The sequence below is a fragment of the Onychomys torridus genome, unplaced genomic scaffold, assembly GCF_903995425.1.
Source record: "Onychomys torridus unplaced genomic scaffold, mOncTor1.1, whole genome shotgun sequence".
Lineage (NCBI taxonomy): Eukaryota > Metazoa > Chordata > Mammalia > Rodentia > Cricetidae > Onychomys > Onychomys torridus.
The window spans coordinates 625,192-645,889 of record NW_023412756.1 but is presented as its reverse complement, the minus strand read 5'-3'; the positions used below and the strand labels follow the sequence as shown (position 1 = coordinate 645,889).

General features: G+C 40.6%; 1 gene segment (V, D, J or C); it reads left to right on the top strand.

Annotated features, from left to right (window-relative positions):
- Positions 1-14,116: 14,116 nt before the first annotated feature.
- LOC118575858 lies at positions 14,117-17,793 on the top strand. The segment is given in 2 exon segments: positions 14,117-14,162; positions 17,480-17,793. Coding segments are annotated over 2 exon segments (360 nt in total).
- The last annotated feature ends 2,905 nt before the right edge of the window (positions 17,794-20,698 follow it).

Genomic DNA, 20,698 nt, shown 5'->3' with positions numbered 1-20,698 from the left:
TTGATTACAAAAATTCTGAACTTTTGAAGTCTTATTATAATAATAGCATAACAAGCAAAAGAAATCTTAAGCATTTTTTAATTTTTATGTACTTTAAATCACTTTATTAGACCTGTATAACTTCTGGTAAAATGTTTTATTTTAATTTAACATGTTTTCTATGTTGAATCTTTGGGAATTTCACATCATGCATCCTAATTTCCCTCACCTCCCAACCCTTCTATGTCCTTTGCTTACCACTGCAGTGCTCCCACAAAGGACATTTTTTATAAATAATCAAACCAAAACCAGCATGTAAATGTAACCATCTTGTTAAATAAGAAACACAGAGCCAATTGCAGAGTTAAAAGCCAGCGTCAGAGCAATAGCTGAGAGGTGAAAACCTTACAATTCACTGCTGCTCTGTCTTTCCTCTCTCCAAGAGAGCTACTTCCTGTGTCCTGTCTTTTATATAGACTTTCCGTTCTGCCTTCTCATTGGTTGTAAACCCAGCCACATGACCTCCTCATCACTGCCTGTCTGTACAGACCTTCAGGTCTTCTATGATTGGTATTGAGATTAAAGGTGTGTGTCGCCATGCTGGCTGTGTCCTTGAACACAAAGAGATCCTGCCTAGCTCTGCCTGCCAAGTGCTGGGATTAAAGGCATGCACCACCACTGCCCAGCTTCTGCTATGGCTTGCTCTGACCCCAAGGCAACATTACTAAAATACAAATGAAATCACATTTCAGTACAAATAAAATATCACTATACCAGCAAGCAAGCAAAAAAAAAAAAAGAAAGAAAGAAAACCAAAAGAATCAGGAAGGGGTTTCAGATGCCTTTAATCCCAGCATCCAAGAGGCAGAGGCAGGTGGATTTCTTTAAGTTAAAGGACAGCCTGGTCTACAGAGCAAGTTCCAGAACAGGCTCCAAAGCTACACAGAGAAAACTGTCTCAAAAAATAAACAAAAGAAAAAAAGAAAGAAAAGTAAAGGAAATGAAACAAATAACCCCTTCATTTCTCCATCTTTCCAACCTCTCCAACACTCCAACACCTCTTCATTTGTCCTGGTGGCACTGGGAGCCATGGTGTATCACACAGTATACCCTTTTGTCCAATCAGCTTTACTTACAAATGTTCATTACAGTGAGAGTCTTTGGTCTGTTTCAAGGCCTCTGGTTTCTGGTTCACCATCATCACTGGATCCTCACTGGAACCCCTCTTGGATAGTTTGCAGCTGCTTTAAGTCATGGAGATCCTGCACGTATTGTTCCACAGGACCATTCCCTTCACAAGCTCCAGCAGGTCCTAGATGGTGTAGATGCTTGGGTGCGCCAACCCCAGACCTGGCTGTGGGCTTGAGTGGCAGTTGAACCAGTGCACACATGGGGAATGTGTGAACATTGATCTTGATCTCAAAATAAAACTGTCAAGGAAATAGAGGTAAGTGGTGAACAGGGCCTGAGGAGGGTTGAGGTGTTGGTGAAAGGATGAGACATTTCAATTTTGCTAGTGTGACAATGTCCAGTGATCTGAAATACACACTGAAGCAAGTGACCACTGTTAGTAGGCAAGTGTTATGTTCTCAAAGAATACTAAGAGAGCATATTTATATCTTCTCATGACATTGTCAACTAAGTGGTAAATTCACCCATAGATCAATCTGTGTATAATGCAAAAAAAGAAGTGAATTAGACATTTCAAATGTTTTGTTTCCTCCCCATGTGTTTATACATTTTTTCCTTATGATTCTTAATTTTTTTAGGAGACCTTGCCTTGGAGGATGTGGCAATGGGGTTGGATTGGGGGGAGGCTAGGGTGAGAGGAGGGAGGACAGGGAAATCTGTGGCTGATATGTAAAATTAAATTAATTATAAAATAAAAATATTTTAAAAAGCACATAGAATTGTATAAAATAACTTCATTTTAAAATAAACTGTAATGCAGCATGGGACTTCACAGAGCTGATCTTATATCCAACGTCAAATGTCTGTACTGAGAAGGGAATAGCTCCATTTCTACTTCAAATCTCCCTGATGAGGGTGATGGCCACTCTGCTACAATGCAGCTACAGTACCTGAGTCATGGGTTATGTTGTATGCCTTCCAGGTGACCTAAACTCCCAATCAGGGACCAAAAACCATCTGCATCTAAACAGTGAATAACATGTCCTTGAAATTACTCCTCAGTCTTGATTACAAAGCAACACCTTATGTGATTCAAATGCCTATCATTCAGAAGGATGGAACACTGACAATGGTGTAACTCTTTGGAAACCTTAAGCCTACCCTCAGTGACATATTTTCTCCAACAAAGCCACACCATGTAATTCTTTGCAAACTGTTTCACCACCAGAGCTGAGTATTCATACAGAAGAAACTATGAGGCCTTTCTCATTCAAACCACCACAAAACCACATGAAGTTGTATCAAATAGCTTATTATTTCAGCTAGAAGACACATATATTGGTGCTAATAAAAAGACCTAAAATAAGTCAAAAAGGGATCCTGAGTCAAAAGCTCAATCATTTGTCACAAAAAATGCTAATTTGGCATTGATAATACCAGATCAAGTATTAAGTGAATACCTATATGATCACATAATTTAAGTAAATGATTAAACAACTAACAAAAAATAAAAACCCACCTCTCACATATCAGAGGATTTCAAATAATTTCTGAAATATTCCTGAATTCCCCCAAACTTGAATATTATCTATGCTTCCTTTCTAAAAAATTACAGAGAAGAAAAACACATACACGCATGCACAAACACACACACACACACACACACACACACACACACACACACAAAACAAACAAAAAACCCAACACCTTGAGATTGCTGAATCATAGCATGCAACAGCTTACTAAGGTAATAAATGGCCAATACCAGAGTAGGTAAGGTACTCTTATGCTGCAGGACCTTGATATGTTGTGACTGTATGTTGGAACATAAAACCTACTAGACTGAATGATGAGCCAACCTGAGGGCCTAGTAACATGCCAGAGGTCCTGATCATGCCCAGCCAATGAGGGGCAACTGAGGGTGACTACACAAGTCACCTGATCAGGATACAACCAGGGTGTTGGGATAAGGGTATATAAGTCTCTCTCCATTGCTGAAAAAATGAGTCTGCTGCTTGCCTTTTACCTGACTCCTGGTGTCTGTACCATTTACTCTGCACCTTCTCACCCCCTCCCCTGAGGGAGCTGTTCGGACCCAGCACATGTGGCACCAGAATAGGAACTTCTAGCATGTGCTTTGAGCTTACCTGGGTCAAGGTCCTTTTTTCATTGCAAATGTAATTTTTGGGTTTTGATTTTTGTCTATTTTTGCTGTTACTGTTTATGAGTAGTGTTACCTTTGCTCTCCCAGGGCCAGTTCTGGTGTCACCCTCCCCTCACTTGCAGCACTGGACAGCACCCCCACGATGGTGTATTTTGGTGAGTAGGCCCCTCATTGTTGTGTGCTCTTGGTCCCTTCAGCAGGTAAGTGTTCCTCCATACCTTTTCTTTCCTTCTTTTGTGTTGCCTGTCATGTTTGTCTACCTGTCTGGTTAGGAAGGCACATTTTTTTCTGCTGTGGTTTGTCCAGCACCTACACATAGGAGCAGACACCTCCACCCCCCACCCCCCCCGTGCGTGACATGAGACAGAATCAAGGCTCGACTCCCAAACATCATCTCTCATCTGGAGACACTGTGTGTACATATGGTCATGACCTAAAAAATACAGAATTTTCCCACTAAGCATAAAACATAAAGATCTGACATAATTTTCTTCCTCTGCTGACTGCTGTCTTCTCTCTGACTGTTGTTCACCTGCTGTCTCCCTCTACAAAATAGGAAAATTCTCCATCACCTCCACCTCTTACATGACTGACCTCTCTATGGCATCCAATAAGGAGGAAGTAGATAGTTCAGGCCCCGTGAAACCTGTTGAGGAGAGTCCAGACACATTTAAAACCACATGGGCCAATTCCCCATCAGCTACACCTCTGGTGCAATACCCTTGGAGTGAAGTGCTCCACCTGCCCCTGAAGGTAGAAATTTCCTCACTCTGTGGTATGCCCTCAAGCCACTGCAGCCACCCCCTCATCTCAGGCCTCAAAGGCTGGTAGAAGCCTTCAGGGTCAACCTGGGTCAAAATGCCACTAACCAGCCCTTATCTGGAAGGCAGCTGTCACTCAATGGACAATGCAACTACAGACTTACTTTGATTGGTATAGTCTTCTCAAAGCTATGCTGGAGTTGGCTGCCTTTTGTAGCTGAAAATTTGCTTATGATGATCAAGCAGAAGCTTAAGCTCTAACAAACATCTTAATTAACATTCCAGTGGCCCTTGACATGCTAACTGGATGAGGTACCTTTGTACATCCAATCTATCAGGCACAGAACGAACATCAAGCCTACTACCAACAGGTTTCTGAGCTGGCCTTTAAGGTTTTTAAGTCATGCACCCCTCAGGAACCTTCAACTTACTTTTACAATCTTATTCAACATCCAGGAGAACTTTTTACTGATTTTTCTTACACATGTCAATGAAGCGGTGGAGCATAGATTAGATCCTGACCCCACTAGGGAAATGTTAATCAAACAATTGGTTTGGCAAACAAAGCCATCTGTAGCATGACTGTCCCCAGGCAAAACCTGCTCACATATGCTTTAATTGGTGGAGTGGTGTTCTTAATCTTTATTCTTTTTAAATGTCTTCTGTGGCATATTTGACAGCATCTGGGAACAAGTAATGTGACTTTTCAGGTGTTAGTGGCTCTTAGGCATCCTTCTCATGGTTCTCTGAAAGAGGTTATGCATACTTGGTTATCTGAAATTCAAAAGACTACCACCTAGTCCCCCCACCTTGGCAGCTCTCCAGGAATGGATGCTCTTTGAGGGCTAGTAGTCAATGACAGGTAAGAGCTTATTTGGCAGGCCAACCTAAGTCAGGCACAATCTAGTTGCTGAGCCTTTGTGGGTGGGGTCAACAAGGTCTGAACAAAGAAATCTGGTTCCCAGTGAGGGTTCATATAATAAATAAAAAAGAATGGATAATATGTAGGAAGATAAGGCCTATAAGGCCAAGAGATGAGCCAACCTGGAGTCTACCTGAGGGCCTAGCAACAGGCATTGCCAGAGGTCCTGATCATGCCCAGCCAATAAGGGGCAACCATGCAATGTCACTGGATCAGAACTCAGAACATAGCTGGTGTGCTGGGAGGAAGTCTCTCTCCATTGCTGAATAAATGAGTCTGTTGTTTGCCTTTTACCTGACTCCCAGTGTCTATGCTGTTGACTCTGTGCCTTCTCACCCCACTCCCCTGAGGAAACCCTTAGGGCTCAGCATCAATTTTAGTGACAATATTCCTATGATGATTACCTTTGAATTCTGCCTTACTACAAAGTAAATATCAAAGGAGCTCAAATTGAGACAAATTTAAGATGTTTGAAAATAGTCCTCCAACCCTCAGTGATTCACAAACAATTGGAAGACAATGAACCTGGTACTGGAAACCCATTAGGACCTACATGGGACAGCTGTCTCCTCAAAATAATACCTGTGTCCATCATTACAGCACAGAGAAAATACCATACATAAATAAAATAGAAACTACAACTTGAGTTCTTCAGGGCTGAGGGTTTTGATGAACATGTAGTGAGTAAGGAAGGCCATGATCCAAAGACTATCTTACTCATGAGGATGCACTCCTGATGAACATGTCTCAGATCCAAATACACAAGTTGATCAAGGGAAAAGGCAGAGCCTGTGACATATGTAAGTAGAGGAGTGGCATTTATCAACATATCACAAGAGAAACCACTTAAAGGAGCCCTGGATTAAGAAGGATAGTAGGAGGAACATCCATGGTTGCTAACACAGAGGGACTGAACCCAATGTGACTGATTGAAAGGAGGAACAAATTCTGTCTTGATGGTGTGAAAGAGTAAAAACTGACAACTATTTCAACCTCATGTTGATAACCTTTATTGCCAAGGCATTCTGAGATGTCTACACAATCCATCTTCACAGACAACCCCACCAATAGGCAAGGATTCCCCACTTTGAAGACTTTCCTTCTCTTCCCTTATTGTCACCAAATACAGTACTGTGATTTATTATAATTTTTTATTTTAGTTACCATAAAATGCTGAACCACAATCCTAATTTCATGTTACAAATTCATGGAAGTATTTATGATGAATATTTATTCCTGTGTCCTTCCTCCCCAAGTTCTATTGAATCATGAGGAAAATACCAAACACACCCAAATTTATACATTTGGCATAGAGTTAAAAAATATTCCTCAGGCCCTCAGAGCAAAGCTGGCTTCATTAGAGGCAGACGAGAAACCTTAACTCAAATTAAATGGTGGGTGAGGATTGACACTCAGGATTGTCTTCTAAACTCCACACATGTGGCATGACACAAAAATCAATATTCACACACTTAAATCAGAAGCAGATGCACACAGATGTGAAGATGCTCACACACACACACACACACACACACACACACACACACACACAGAGAGAGAGAGAGAGAGAGAGAGAGAGAGAGAGAGAGAGAGAGAGCGAGAGAGAGAGAGAGAGAGAGAGAGCAGGGAAGGAAAGGATATTGATCAAATACAATGAGCACAGCATTGAGATGGAAGAGGCAGCTTGGTGTGATAATGAGTTCCTTTCAAGATGGTGCTACACTCAAGCATCCATAATGAGGAAGTAACTCCTCTCCAGTGTTGTCTCATTACACTACAGGGCTTAATTGTCAAATAAACCCAGACTTGTGAGAGCCTTGTTTGTGTTTTATAGTGAAGCAGCTCTTCTCTCTGAGTTAGCCCTGGGTTACATTCTGGATAATGCTTCTGATTTCCCTTCCTCCACTAGAGAGCAGGGCCTTGAGCTGCTCTATTACACACTTCAGTTTCTGAAGGTCTTATGCTTCTTTCTTAGGAAAGGAGTTCATCCTCTGTTATCCTGGCTCTTCTCTGTCTCCGAACCACAGGGAGGCAGCTCCTACTCCACAAGGTCCCACTCTGTGTTTTCAGTTGTTTATTCCATTTCTGAGGAAGGTATTCACAATATGGTTAAAAACTGGTTACTCCCCTTTGATTCATTGTTTCCAGATTATTTAGGGATGCATTTTCCTTTCTTCCTCTCTACATAGCATCCTTCATAATTTGATGATATTTGCATTTTTAATTTGTGGCTTTTGTGATCTACCAGATATTATTTCTCATGACTTTGCCTGAGATTTGCATGAACCATATATGCACATGCTGTTGCCCGTTTGTTTCTCTCAGCAACACTTCAGGGTTAAGAGGAGACAGTTGAGAATGTAGATCATTGTGATATACAATCTGATACACTAGACATGTATTTAAGTGATGCCACGTTTATTTCAAATCTTTGATGTCATTTTCTCCCATCCATTTTTAAAATTCTAATAAAAATTAACATCGTTAATCTCTAAACATTGTAAAACTCCTGTTTTCAATACTCACAGTGGTACCATATCTGAATAAGGAGAGAATCTGACCAACCCTGTGATTTTTACGTCCTTTTAGTACCTCAGGCTTCTGATGATGGACAGCCTCCTCTCACTCCTCATCAAGGATGGTGCTGCTGTCATTTGCCACCTCATGTGTGTCTTGAAACAGGAAGATGATTCAGGCACAGGAACGAAACCCAGAACTTTGGTTCCATTTCTCTTCTAAAGACAGAAGACTAGGAAAGAAAGAGAATGAGGACATGCCTTCTGCTCCCTCTTTCCTCCTCAGGAGCATCCTCCATGCAAATCCCACCCCAGTACAAGTCTGAAGGCCCAGACCTGACGAAGTTGGCCTCAGCTCCTTTCCACAAGAGCCTCCTTCAGAACATGTGTGTCCTCGAGCTGCTCCTATGCCTTGTGTCTGCTCCCTGCTGTGAGTCTCAGAGTGTTCTGGAGAAAAACCTGGGTATGTGGTTTCTGTAGCTGTCCTAGGTGCAAGATCTGCCAGCCTCTAAAAAAGGTCTGTAATGACTTGTTTTAACATGGAGTGGTGAAAGGGCATTTATAATTATTGGGCACCTTTGCTACAGTGTCCAAGCTCTCTTATTCCACACTCACACTATAGGAAGCCAAAGGCAATGATCACATTGTAATAATCAAAGGGAGTCAGTATCCACCCTCCTCACATATAAAGACAAGACTGGCTCTTCTCATGCAAAGAAATCACCTAGCTTTAAGTTAAATACCCTCCTGGGTTGTGGGAGCTCACATCTGTCTCAGAGGAGGGTGACTCTGAGAAAAAAGGAAGTACAGCCTAGAAGATGAGACCGTTGGCTCTGTTGTACCTGGTGACAGCCCTTCCTGGTGAGGGTTACCATTTTACACATGTGTCCATGAGGGGTTGTGACAACATGTGATTGACAGAATCATTTCTTCTTGTCTGAAGGTATCCTGTCCCAGGTACAGCTTCAGGAGTCAGGACCTGGCCTGGTGAAGCCCTCTCAATCATTGTCCCTCACCTGCTCTGTCACTGGTTACTCCATCACCAGTGGTTACTCCTGGAGCTGGATCAGACAGTCCCCAGGGAAGAAGCTGGAGTGGATGGGGTACATAACTTATGGTGGTAAAACCAACTACAACCCTAGTCTCTCAAGAGTTGCATCTCCATCACCAGAGAAACATCCAAGAACCATTTCTTCCTACAGCTGTACTCTGTGACTGCTAAGGACACAACCATGTATTACTATGCAGGACACATCATTAGGGGACTTCAGTGTGGGCCCAGACACAAATCTTCCTGAAGAGTAGCTCTGGACCATCAGTGGGTGGTCAGCCCTAACTAAGCCCAAGGAACTCTACAAAGAGCAGGGAAAGAAAAAAAAAAGTGTTTTTCCAACTTTTTTTTTTTAAAATCATCTCCCTAAGGGCAGAGAGCCTGGAGGTTCATTTCTCTCTCAGATCATGAATTATTGTGTTTTTTGCAAAGTCATTTTTCTTTATTTCTCACTCTCTCTCAAGAGAGGGTACACAGTAACATTTCTTTTCATTTTGGTTGTGAATGAAGCCTCTACCAGATGAGCCATTTCTCTGGTTTTAAAATATTTTTTAATGAAAACAGCTTTTTGCAACTCAGCTAACTTCACTGGGGCAATGATTTTCACATAAAAATGTTTCCATATTTGATTGCTCATACCCTCCACCCTCAGAAACACCTGTACATTGGATCAAATCCTAGCCTAGTCTCAGAAAGCAGTTGCTGTGATACCTAAGGAACAGGAAACAGACATATAGTGATATGGTTCCATACATTACTCCAGCTGCATTACCAACCCTGTAATGTACAACAGGGGTTTTCCTGAGTCAAGTGTCTATGGATGAGTGTATATAAAACTCTGCTGTCAGTGGTTAGTGCCTCCCCAAAATAGGATAATTTGTGAAAGAAAATATATTATTTGGTGTTAGGATTAAAACATGATATTAAATAAATACCCAAATATTCACACTGATAATATTTTTAAATGTGTCAGAGAAGAATCTATCTCTAGCCTAGATGAGAACTGAAAATTATGTGTGCAGATACACCTGGACCTGCACCATTAGACTTTGGTCTATGATTTATGGTCTCCTCCTACAGTGCCACTGGAATAGAAATCTAAATCAAGTACATATACTGAAAGATAGTTCCTTGACTGCATAGTCAAAGTAAATTAGCTGAGTAAGTGGCACTATGGGGCCCTGTTGTGACATATTAGTTGAAAATATGCTACATTTGTTCATGCTATGGAATATTTGTTTAATGATGCAAAGACATGTTGCGTTCTTTTATGCTGCATTTGTTTAACTCTGTGAAGCTGTGTGACTTTGCTGTCTAAAACACCTGATGGTCTAATAAAGAACTGAACAGCCAATACCTAGACAGGAGAAAGGACAGGCTGGGAGAGCATGCAGAGTAAACAAATAGGAGGAGAAGGGAAGATTGGGGAGCACAAAAAGGAGGAGAGGAGGACATCAGGGGCCAACCACCCAGCTGCACAGCAAACCATGGAGTAAGAAGTAAACAGGGGTATAGAGAAAGGTAAAAGCGCAGGGGCAAAAGGTAGATGGAATCATTTAAGAAAAGCTGGTTAGAAATAAGCCAAGCTAAGCCTGGGCATTCAAAAGTAAGAATAAACCTCCTGTATCTATTTGGGAGCTGGGTGCTGGGCCCCCAAAGAGCAAAGAGCAGAAGAGTAAAAATCAACCACCTAAATTTTAGTGTACTAATGTGAGCCTAGAATTTCCATGTAGGGCTTGAGAACGCTGAGGAAAAAAGACATGGCTCCTTTAACAGTCTCTGCCATATAGCACAGCACTTAAAAAACAAATATCTGTAATTTTAAGAGCTGGTGATGGTTATTACTTCAATTGAAAATATCAGGAAATTCTAAATCATCTGGAAACCATTCTTGCTATTTTCTCACATGTGGAGGAGAAGCCTGATCTTCCATGAATTAATGTTATTTTCCAAAGATGGTGAAAAAAAAAACAAGTTTATTAGGGTGCACAATATTTTGCAACACAATACAACCACAAAATATTGAGAAGTTAATCAACAGATCCCTGCTATGCAGAGTGTTCCCAACCTGCATTTTCACTGTGATCATCATAGATCACTGGGATCAGGTAGAAGACAGGGGATTGATTGGTTTTTGAGATCACACTGCGCTGTTTAATGAGTTGTGTTTGTCTTCATCTCACTAGCCAAATATTCTATAGGCATTTAGTTCATCAAAACTTCTTCACACACAGCTGAGGTTATTATAATAGTATCCAGAAAAGGCTCAGACCTGGACCAGTAGATTATCTTTCCCTTTTAATGATGCCTGAAATGAGTGATCATTACCAGTGAACAAACACCAAACATCACATCTTTAATACTAGCATTCCAGAGGCATAAATCCATCTGTTCAAGGATATAGCCAAGCATGGTAACTCATGCCTTTAATTCCAGGGAGGGATGGTAGAAAACAGAAAGGTATATAAGGCGTGGAGACCAGAAACTAGCAGCTTTTGGATGGTTAAGCTTTCAGGCTTTCAAGCAGCAGTTCAGGTGAGACCCATTTGGATGAGTACACAGAAGCTTCCAGTCTGAGGAAACAGGATCAGCTGAGGAACTGATGAGGTGAGGTAGCTCTAGCTTGTTCTGCTTCTCTGATCATTCAGTGTTCACCCCAATAATATTTCTCAGGAATATTGGAAAAATAGATAAATGTACCAACAACATTTAATGAATATTAAATGAGCTTGTCCTGCTAGGATTTGTGAAATAAATATTTAACAAAGATGAGTTCAATTAATTCAAACAATGTAAGCATGAGTACTTACTTACATATGCAGGTTACCTAGTTAGAGTCAGGGAGAACTGAATCTAAATCAGGCATGGATGAAGTGGCCATAACAAAACTGATGCTGTGACAAACTTATTTGAGCAATCAGACTTTTTATATTCTTATTAGAAACAGAATACAACAGCAGTTGCCAAGATTGACACAATGATTGTTGTCAGGATACAATGACATGTGCAAGGTATACAGAGTAATATATAAGATAAAGGTAAAAGATTAATGTCTAAGATATGGTTGTTGTTTTCTGTTTTCTACAGTAGTTACACTTTTAATATTTTGTCTATCAGGTTGTGTGGGGCAGTGGTGCTTACATACATACCAGGTCACAGTATGGCAGTGGGAAAACAATACTTCCAGAGATGGGTCTACCCTTTCCCTCTGCTGAGGTAGGATCTCTCTTGTATCTACTGCTGTGCCATAAGCACCAAACTTGGTTGGCACATGAGTTCATGGGAAAATTTCCCATCTAACCCCTCCCTAGGTGTGAAGGCATGCTGGAATTACACATACTTGCTCACACAGATTTATTTTTATGTGGTTTTCAGAACAGAAGTTAGGTTGTCAGGATTGTGTAGAAGGTATTATTACCTGCTCAGATGTTTTAGTTTCCTGACAGTAGTTAAACTTTAAAACAATTACAAATACAAAGACATTAAAATCCCTCCATTTTCCATGTTCCTCTTGAGTTCTCAATCAGATCCATGGTACTCTTCCACCACCATGTGCTGAGAAATGTAGGTTCTAGTTCTACGTCCCTGATTATCCGAGTCTCTGAAGAGGATGATTCAAGGACAATGAACTTTACCCCACATTCTAATATGCTATGCTCCTGTCAGCTGTTGGTCTGTTTGATCTCACTGTCAATTACTGTGAAAATTTTCCTGTTTTGTGTTAAGATTGAGTCTTCTGTTTACCCAGGGGGACATTCAGGGTTGAGATTCTCGTCATTTGAATAGAGCAAGCATTAATGGTGTACAGATGTGTGTGTGTGTGTGTGTGTGTGTGTGTGTGTGTGTGTGTGTGAGAGAGAGAGAGAGAGAGAGAGAGAGAGAGAGAGAGAGAGAGAGATTTTCTTGGGTTTGTCTCAGATTCCTAGAAGTGTTAGATGCTTATCATCAATTTAATTACTTTCATTGCTGAAATGTTCATATACTATGTTGATATTTTATTTGTACTGAAATGTGATTTTATTTGTATGTTAATAAACAAAGTCTGGGGGTCACAGCTAATAGCAAGCCATAGCAGAAGCCAGGCGGTGGTGGCACATGCCTTTAATCCAGATCACCTGACAGCCAGATCTCTGTGTGTTCAAGGATACAGCCAGCCTGGAGACACATGCCTTTAATCTCAATATCAACCATAGAAGACCTGGAGGTCTGTACAGACAGGCAGTGACAAGGAGGTCATATGGTTGGGTTTACAACCAATGAGAAGGCAGAATAGAAAGTCAATTTAAAAAAAAAAAACAAAACAGATACCCAGGAAGTAAGTGGCTTGCTGAGGGGAAGGACAGGAGAGGCAGGAAGGGTAAGAAGGCGGTTTTAAGTCTCAGCTCTCAGCTACTGCTCTGACCTGTTGGGCTTTTAACTCTGCATTTGGCTCTGTGTTTCTTATTTAATAAGACTGTTCATCTACAATATATCTCTGTTTTTATCATTTACATTTTGGGGTCTCAAGGCAGCAGCTCTGACTTCCCATGTTGCCTCTATACTCTCACATCTCTTCTCTCTTTTTTCCACTTTTTAAAATATATTTTGAGTTTGCTATACTTCATTGCAGGTGTGCTAACAGTGAGCAGTGTTGTCCTCTGTGGTTGAAATCATCCTGATTCTTCCCTTCAACTCTCTCTCTCATAACAGGATTTGCTTGTACCATGTTCAGCCACTTTATGTTGTATCATTTCTACCTTGATCCAAGTATCTGAATTTTATATGTTGGAGCTTCACAATATCACCATTACTCCTAAGTTTCTGTCCTGTGCAGAATTCCAGGAAAATGTGGGATTAAAGGGAAGGAGTGTTGGGAGTGAGGCCATCCCTCTTGAAGGCCTGTGCTCACACATGTGAAGGATGTATGGAAGTCAAATGCTGAGACATGCACTGAAGTTCTAGTACCAGTCACTCCCCATTTCTACTGAACAAATAGGGAATTGTGCAGTGAAACAAAAACTGAATTAGGTAATGACAGGATAATTTCACACTCCTGGGTACACTTAAGTATTAACAACGTTCCTTTATTTTCCTAGATGAAAAATGGAGTGTAGCCATGTCACATGATCTCAATTATAGAAAGGGAGTTTTTAACCTTAGGAGACAGGTGCATTTGGAAAGTGTTATTCCATCAGGGATGAAGCTCAGAGAGCAAAAGAGAAGAACTCCAAAGCAGATGTAACATAACAATGCCTACCATGATGCAGGATATGGAGATAAGGGATGAAATTAACACTAAAAGTCATCTTCTGTTTACAAGTATAAAATGAAATAGATGATACTTAGTGTGTACCAAGGAAAAATAATATATGATACATTTTCCAACCATTACCTCTATTGCCAGACTCCCCCAGCACATTTACAAACTAGAATATGTCATCTCTAAGCTCCAAATGCAGAGCTTGTTATATACCAGGGAGCCATGCAAATAAGGCTTCTATATCCTCAAGAAAACTAGCTCAGTACTGACCATGAAATTCAAGCAAAGGAGATCAGCCCTGGATTCCCAGGTCTTTCCATTCAGTGATCATCACTGAACACAGACCTCTTGCCATGGATTTGGGACTGATTTGGGTTTTCATTGTGGCTCTTTTAAAGGGTAATTTATGGAGAAGAATAGATATGGTGTGTGTTAGAGGACATGAACAAGATGATTAGTGAGACTTTATGGCAATTACTGCCATTATTCTCTGTGTGTTTGCAGGTGTCCAGTGTGGCAGAGTGTGGAGTCTACAGGTGGCCTGGCGCAGTCTGAGAGGTCCCTGAGACTCTCCTGTGAAGCCTCTGGATTCACTTTCAGGGATGTATTGGGTCCGACAAGCTCCAGGGAATTTCACCAAATGATGATACCTCAAAGTACGCACAATCCTTGAAGGATCAGTTAACTATCTCCCGAGAAAATACCAAGAACACCCTGTACCTGCAAATGAACAAGGTGAGATCTGAGGACACCATCGCTTATTACTGTACAAGAAACACAGTGAGGGGACCTTGGCATGAACCCAGACATAAACATCATTGTAAGATTTCTCAGGGCCACCAGGGGGCGCACAGCACACAGAACACAGATTCAGCCCAGGAGATTATGCAGACCTGATTCTCTCAGCTGTCTGGGCTACATTATTTTTTTTTTAAAGTTTCATAGAAATTCTCTCTAAATGTATGTTCTGACGTAATCCAATGTCCTCAAAACATTATGTTATTCTTGTACTATTATAAAAATATGAGTCACAGTCTCCCATGAACAAAATACAAAAGGACAGCTGTGAGGACATGAAGGACCCGGCTTTGGTCACTGGAATTACATGATAAGGAAGGTCATAGACATTTTTTAGTCTTTTCATATTCTAGGCAGGTCCTTGGTCAGATCTCTTGATTAGAAAGTTTATGGTATGTACATTTAAGGGGAAACAAGGAGTAAGGTGGAGCCAAGATTTCTAGACCATAACTTCTAGCAGGTCTGGAACTTCCTCTCTCCCCATCTCCCCAAAGACTATGCACTTCAGGTACAAATCTGCTCAGCTCTGCTTTTAACTAATTCAGATTATTACTCCATGACTTCCATTTATTCCACATTGAAAATTGTATAAACTGATCCCATTAGGAAAACTCCACAGTTTGCCATCCTGGATCACATTGGATCTAATGGGTCACATATTATCACTGACAGAGACAGCTCAGTTTTCTAACAGCCTCAGAAATTCCAACTTCAGTCTCTGACATGTTCTCACTGTGCAAAATACTAAGGATATCTGTCTTCATTACTATTGCTGTGACATTGTTGACTGAAACAGAAAGAGGGGCCTCACAGCTTGATCCACAGGAGAGAAGCAGAGGTCTCTGAAATACCATGAGTCTTTAGAATCCTCAAAGCCTTCCCCCAGTGACACACCTTCTCCAACAAGGCCACACTTCCTAATCCTTTACAGACCATTCCACCAAGTGAGGACCAAGTATTCAAACATATGAGTTGTTTTAGTTAGTTCAGTTCCACTTGAAAAGTCCCCATAGTCTATAACACTCTCAAAGTAATTTAAAAGTATTAACTTTCAAGTCTCTCCTGAGATTTATGCAATCTCTTAATTCTAACCGCCTCTACAATAAAAATAAAAAAGGACATCATATAATTCCAACATATAATGTCACAAGATATGCATTATCTTCCAAAATGTAGGGTACTTAGCATGGTGAGGAAATACCAGTCCAAAATAAGACCAAAATCAGCAGGGCAAACACCGAACTTTGCATCTCTATATCTGATGTCAAGATGTCCTTCCAGTCTCCAAAGCCTTCAGCTTTATTGAGTGCAATGCTCTTCACTCTCTTAGGCTGCTTTCATTCACTGTTAGCAGCTCTCCTCCGCAGGTATCCCAGGACTGTGGCATCTCTCCTGGGGTCTCCAACGAAATTCAGGTTTCAGTCTTCACAACTTCTCACAAAGGTCTCTTGAGGCATCCATTCACACACACCCCTGACACATGCTAGGTCTCAGTGGCTTTTTTTAGTCACAGAGGAAGATTCCATAGTCCCTTTCTTCTATCCTTCCTTGACTCTAAATAGATCTTCAACATATTGCAATATTTTTACCTCTGTGTGCTCCCCCTGAAAAGGGAGCAGGCCTATCTTCAGGGCTTCATCAAATAAAGCAGGTGAGTTCTGGAATCCTTGTGGAAGCCATTTCCAGGTCAATTTTCCATTCTAGGACTAATATGGGTCAGGCCATTCAAAGCCAAAGATATTTTGATTCAACTTGGCTATAAGCAACAAAGAAAAAGTCATTGTCTTAGGGTTTTTATTGCTGTGAAAAACATCATGTCCACAGCAACAATTTTAAAGGAAAACAATTTCACAGAAGAATGAAGTAAAATAATTCACTGTAGACTAGGAAGGGCAGGAGAGAAAGAGCAGAACATTCAGTAAGAGACAACAGGTCCCAGTCAGTGAAAAAGATGGCTGATATTTTTTAGTACATTAAGGCAACTATAAGATAAAACATTCTAACACACATCTCAGAGTAAACGGACAAGAATACAAAATTATCAATATATAGATTTGATTAATAGTTGAGGAGTTTCTTTTTAGTGTTATGTATTTTTGAGATTGGATTTCTCTGTGTAATGCTTGATGTCCAGGAACTTGTTCTGTAGATGAGGTTGGACTTGAATTCACAGACGCATTTGTCTCTGCTCCTGAATTCTGCAATTAAAGATTTGTGTCACCAAACCTGATTAATATTTAAGAAGTTTAAATGTTCATTAGTTGATTTGATTGTAGCATATTATGAATATTCCTGAATTTATTTAATGGAGTTCATAAAGAAGCACATACATGTCCTCACTCTACTGAGCATGAAATGTGATTGGATATTTCAGCTGGTATGACATGAAGTCATGTGAAGATCATGACATTGTTGCACTTCCTATAGGTTTAATGAATTCTGCTCTAATTCTCTACTAAACCTAAGAAATACTTTCTTGAATTAACTTTATTTCATGATTTATTTTTGTTTTCAAAATCTTGACTGAGTAAGTTTCACCATTCATGGTTAAATGTCATTTTTAAGCACTGTTAAACTGTTCCCAGAAAACATACTCATGCACTGGGTAAGACCTTGTGTAAAGCTTTCAACTCAGAGCATGATTATAAATGTAGGTTATGCAAATGGGGCCTCCCTTTATGCATGTCTTGGCCTCAGCTCCGACAGAAGAGCCCATACCAGGATTTCTAAGTTTTCCTATCAGTGATTAGCACTGAGTGAACAAGAATATACAACATGGAGTTCAGGCTCAGCTGGGTTTTCTTTCTTGCAGGTCTAAATGGTAATTTATGGAGAGATGTGTATAGTGTGAGTGGACATGATTGCAAAGGATAGTGGCCTGTGTGACAGATTTCTGAACAGATTTTTTGTGTTCACAGGTTTTTGGTGTGAGATGCAGCTGATGGAGTCTGGGGGAGGCTTGGTGCATCCTGGAGGTTCTTTGACACTCTCCTGTGCAGGCTCTGGATTTACTTTCAGTAGCTATGACATGGACTGGGTCCTCCAGGCTCCTGGGAAGGGGCTAGAATGGGTATCAGGGATTGATATTGGTAATGGTCAATATTATGCAGAATCTGTGAAGGGTAGATTCACCATCTCTCGAGACAATTCTAAGAACTCCCTGTACCTTCAAATGAACAATCTGAAATCTGAGGACAACGCCATGTATTACTGTGTGAAGGAAGCACAATGAGTACAATTCAATAAGAACCCAGACAAAATCTTCTTTGCATAGCACTCAGGACCAAGAGGGGACATATAGCACACATACAGCTGACTATCAGCTCAGAGCAGTTGCAGAGCAAGGTTAAAGAATGGCTTCCTGTGAGGGTCTGGGGTTTCCCCTTCACATACCAGATTTTCCCAGTAGATCGTGGATTGAATATTTTGTTATTTGCTGTCTAGTTTTGGCATTTATAAATTTTATTTTAATGATATAATACATTTTTATCTCACAAATTCCTTAACAGTCCACCAGTACCTTAACAGCTTTTATAAGACTAGGACTTTACATTCCCTCTCTGTCAGTTTAGCCATAAAAATAATGATTCTGAATTGAAGCTCTTCTAGTATCAAAATAAAACTTTTAAATCAAACATTTATTCCCTCTTATCTAAATTTCTAGAACCTTGGTGTTGAACATTTAGTAAAGACATAAATACTTAGGAGAAAATCTCTAAGTAGCTTTTCTTAATCTGAATTAGACCTTTATAACCATAATTTTTAATCATCATATAGAGTATACTATAAACCAAGTTGAATGACATATGCAGTATGTTGTAACAAATCAAACCTTATATTTCTATCATTATACAACAGTCTATACCAGTGCTGTTTCTTGTTCTAGGTCTAATGACAATCATTCTTTATACCTAATGTAAAGTTAGAGCCATATTTTTCTGATTTGGCTGTTTTAGAACAACTGTGTTTTGCAGGCCAGATTTCTGCATTTGCTTTGTTTTAATCTCATGCGAATATTTCCCTGTCCATACATACATGTCTATCCTCAGACATTTCAGGAGCTGTTATTCTGAAGTTTTCATTTACAGGCCACAGATGGGATATCAATCATTTTTAAGAAAGAGGTTTGGACTTTTCTATGACACTCTTAATAGCTAAGAGCTTTAATCCTGCCATTTCATAGAAGGCCAATCATATAGAATCCTGTAACCCAGAGGGCTATAACATGATTATTAGTTATTAACCTGTATTTTAATTATACATTATATTTTTAAATAAGTCTGAAATGGGACCTTAGTTCTCTTCTCTCCTTTAAATAGTATAGACCCATTTCTAACATAAACATTTTGCAGTGAAGAACTGTGGTGATATAGTGTCCCCCAAAACACTATGCACCCTAACAAAGCTTATCTGAGTATCAGAGGAAAAAGTCAGCCACTATATTACACACCAAAGTCAGGCAATGGTAGCACATGCCTTTAATCATAGCAATGTGAGTTCAAGGCCATATTGGGGAACAGAGCCAGGCTTGGCAACACATGCCTTTAATCTCAGCACTAACCATAGAGGTCTGGAGGTCTGTGAAGACAGACAGAAAGTGATATAGCTGGGCAAAGAGAGGAAATGAGATGCAGGACAGAAAGGAATATAGGTGTGGTTATACACGAAGTGTGTCTCTTTGGCTGAGGATTTCTGATTGGTAAGAATGTGGCTGGTTTCTTTCTGCTTTCCTGATCTCTCAGTTTTTACCCAAATATCTGGCTCATGTTTTTTTATTAATAAAACCATTTACCAATTCATCTTACAAAGAATCATCAGCTTTTCTTTTAAATAAAGAAAACCAACCCAAATTAACCTAATATGGTCAAATTTCCAACATATTTTATGGTTTCTTTTTAAATTCAGTATTTACAGGTATGAAGACTCAAATCAAATATACTTCACATACCCTGTGGCCTTTTACAACTTTCTATATATCATCAGGTCAAGTGGTTTTTCTGTTTTTTCTATCTCCATTCCTCTGATTCGGCCAGACACTTTTACTTTAGATGAATTCCTATTTCCCTTTCCTTTTCTTCATTATTCCAGTATCCTTCCTTCTCTCTTGCTTTCCAGACAACAAAAGGGTTTCCCTCGGTAGTCTAGAATATCGCAGTGCTACAATATTTTAAAAAAGAATAGAAGTATATATTTGCTATAACAAAAATAACTCTAAATTTGCATCAGCATAAAAACCTGTAACAACGTGAAGCATCTGAGACTAGCAATAATATTTTCTTACTATAACCAATAACAATTTGTAACCAACCCCTCTAAGCTATAAATTGTATCAACCTTTCAGTCCTGAGAGGGTGCAGCTCCCCAAGCCCATCTCGCTGGTCATGGAATTTTCCCCAAACTTCTCAGTGTTGCACAACCCCCACTACCACCACTCTTGACCCACAGGGCCAAACCTCAGCCAGGCCCAGCTAGAAATGATGTTCTTATGGTGGGCCGCACCTAGGTTGGGCCCTGGGAGTCACATTCAATAACACGCAAGGGACCAGAGCACAGCAGAGCTGGGCAGGCAGGTCATCTGACACAGACAGTGATTCTAGGGCCCTGGTGAGAGCCTAGAGCCTCGGATAGACAGAAAGCGACTTCTGTACTGCTTGCCTGCATGGGCAGGTCTTCCCAAAGCCCATCGCCGCCCCTGCCACAGTGGCTGCATGTCTTTTCAGCATGCAAGGGGCAAGCCCAGCCCCACCTGCCCATGCTGCCTGCTCTGTGGGTTGGAGAGTGATGGAGGGAAGCTGACTCTTTTCAATGAAATGCTCTAGGAGGGTAGAGGTTGTTTGCTTCATCCCTTCCAGGAAAATAAAGGAGGTTAGTAGACAGAAACAGATAACAACGACACAGACAACCTAGGTATCCACACCTCAGATCAGGGAAGATGGCATGTCTTACTCCCAGTGAGGTCCATCTAGCAGACAGCCTATCGACAGGAGCAACCTGTGAATCCCAGTTCAACCAGGGGGACCCTCTGTCACAGTTCAACCAAAGGGACCCAGTTGCTTCCAGGTGAGTAACAGATGTCTCTTGGGCCCGTGCAGCAGCCATGCTTCTAGAGCAACTGTCAGACAAAACCCAGGCTCCAG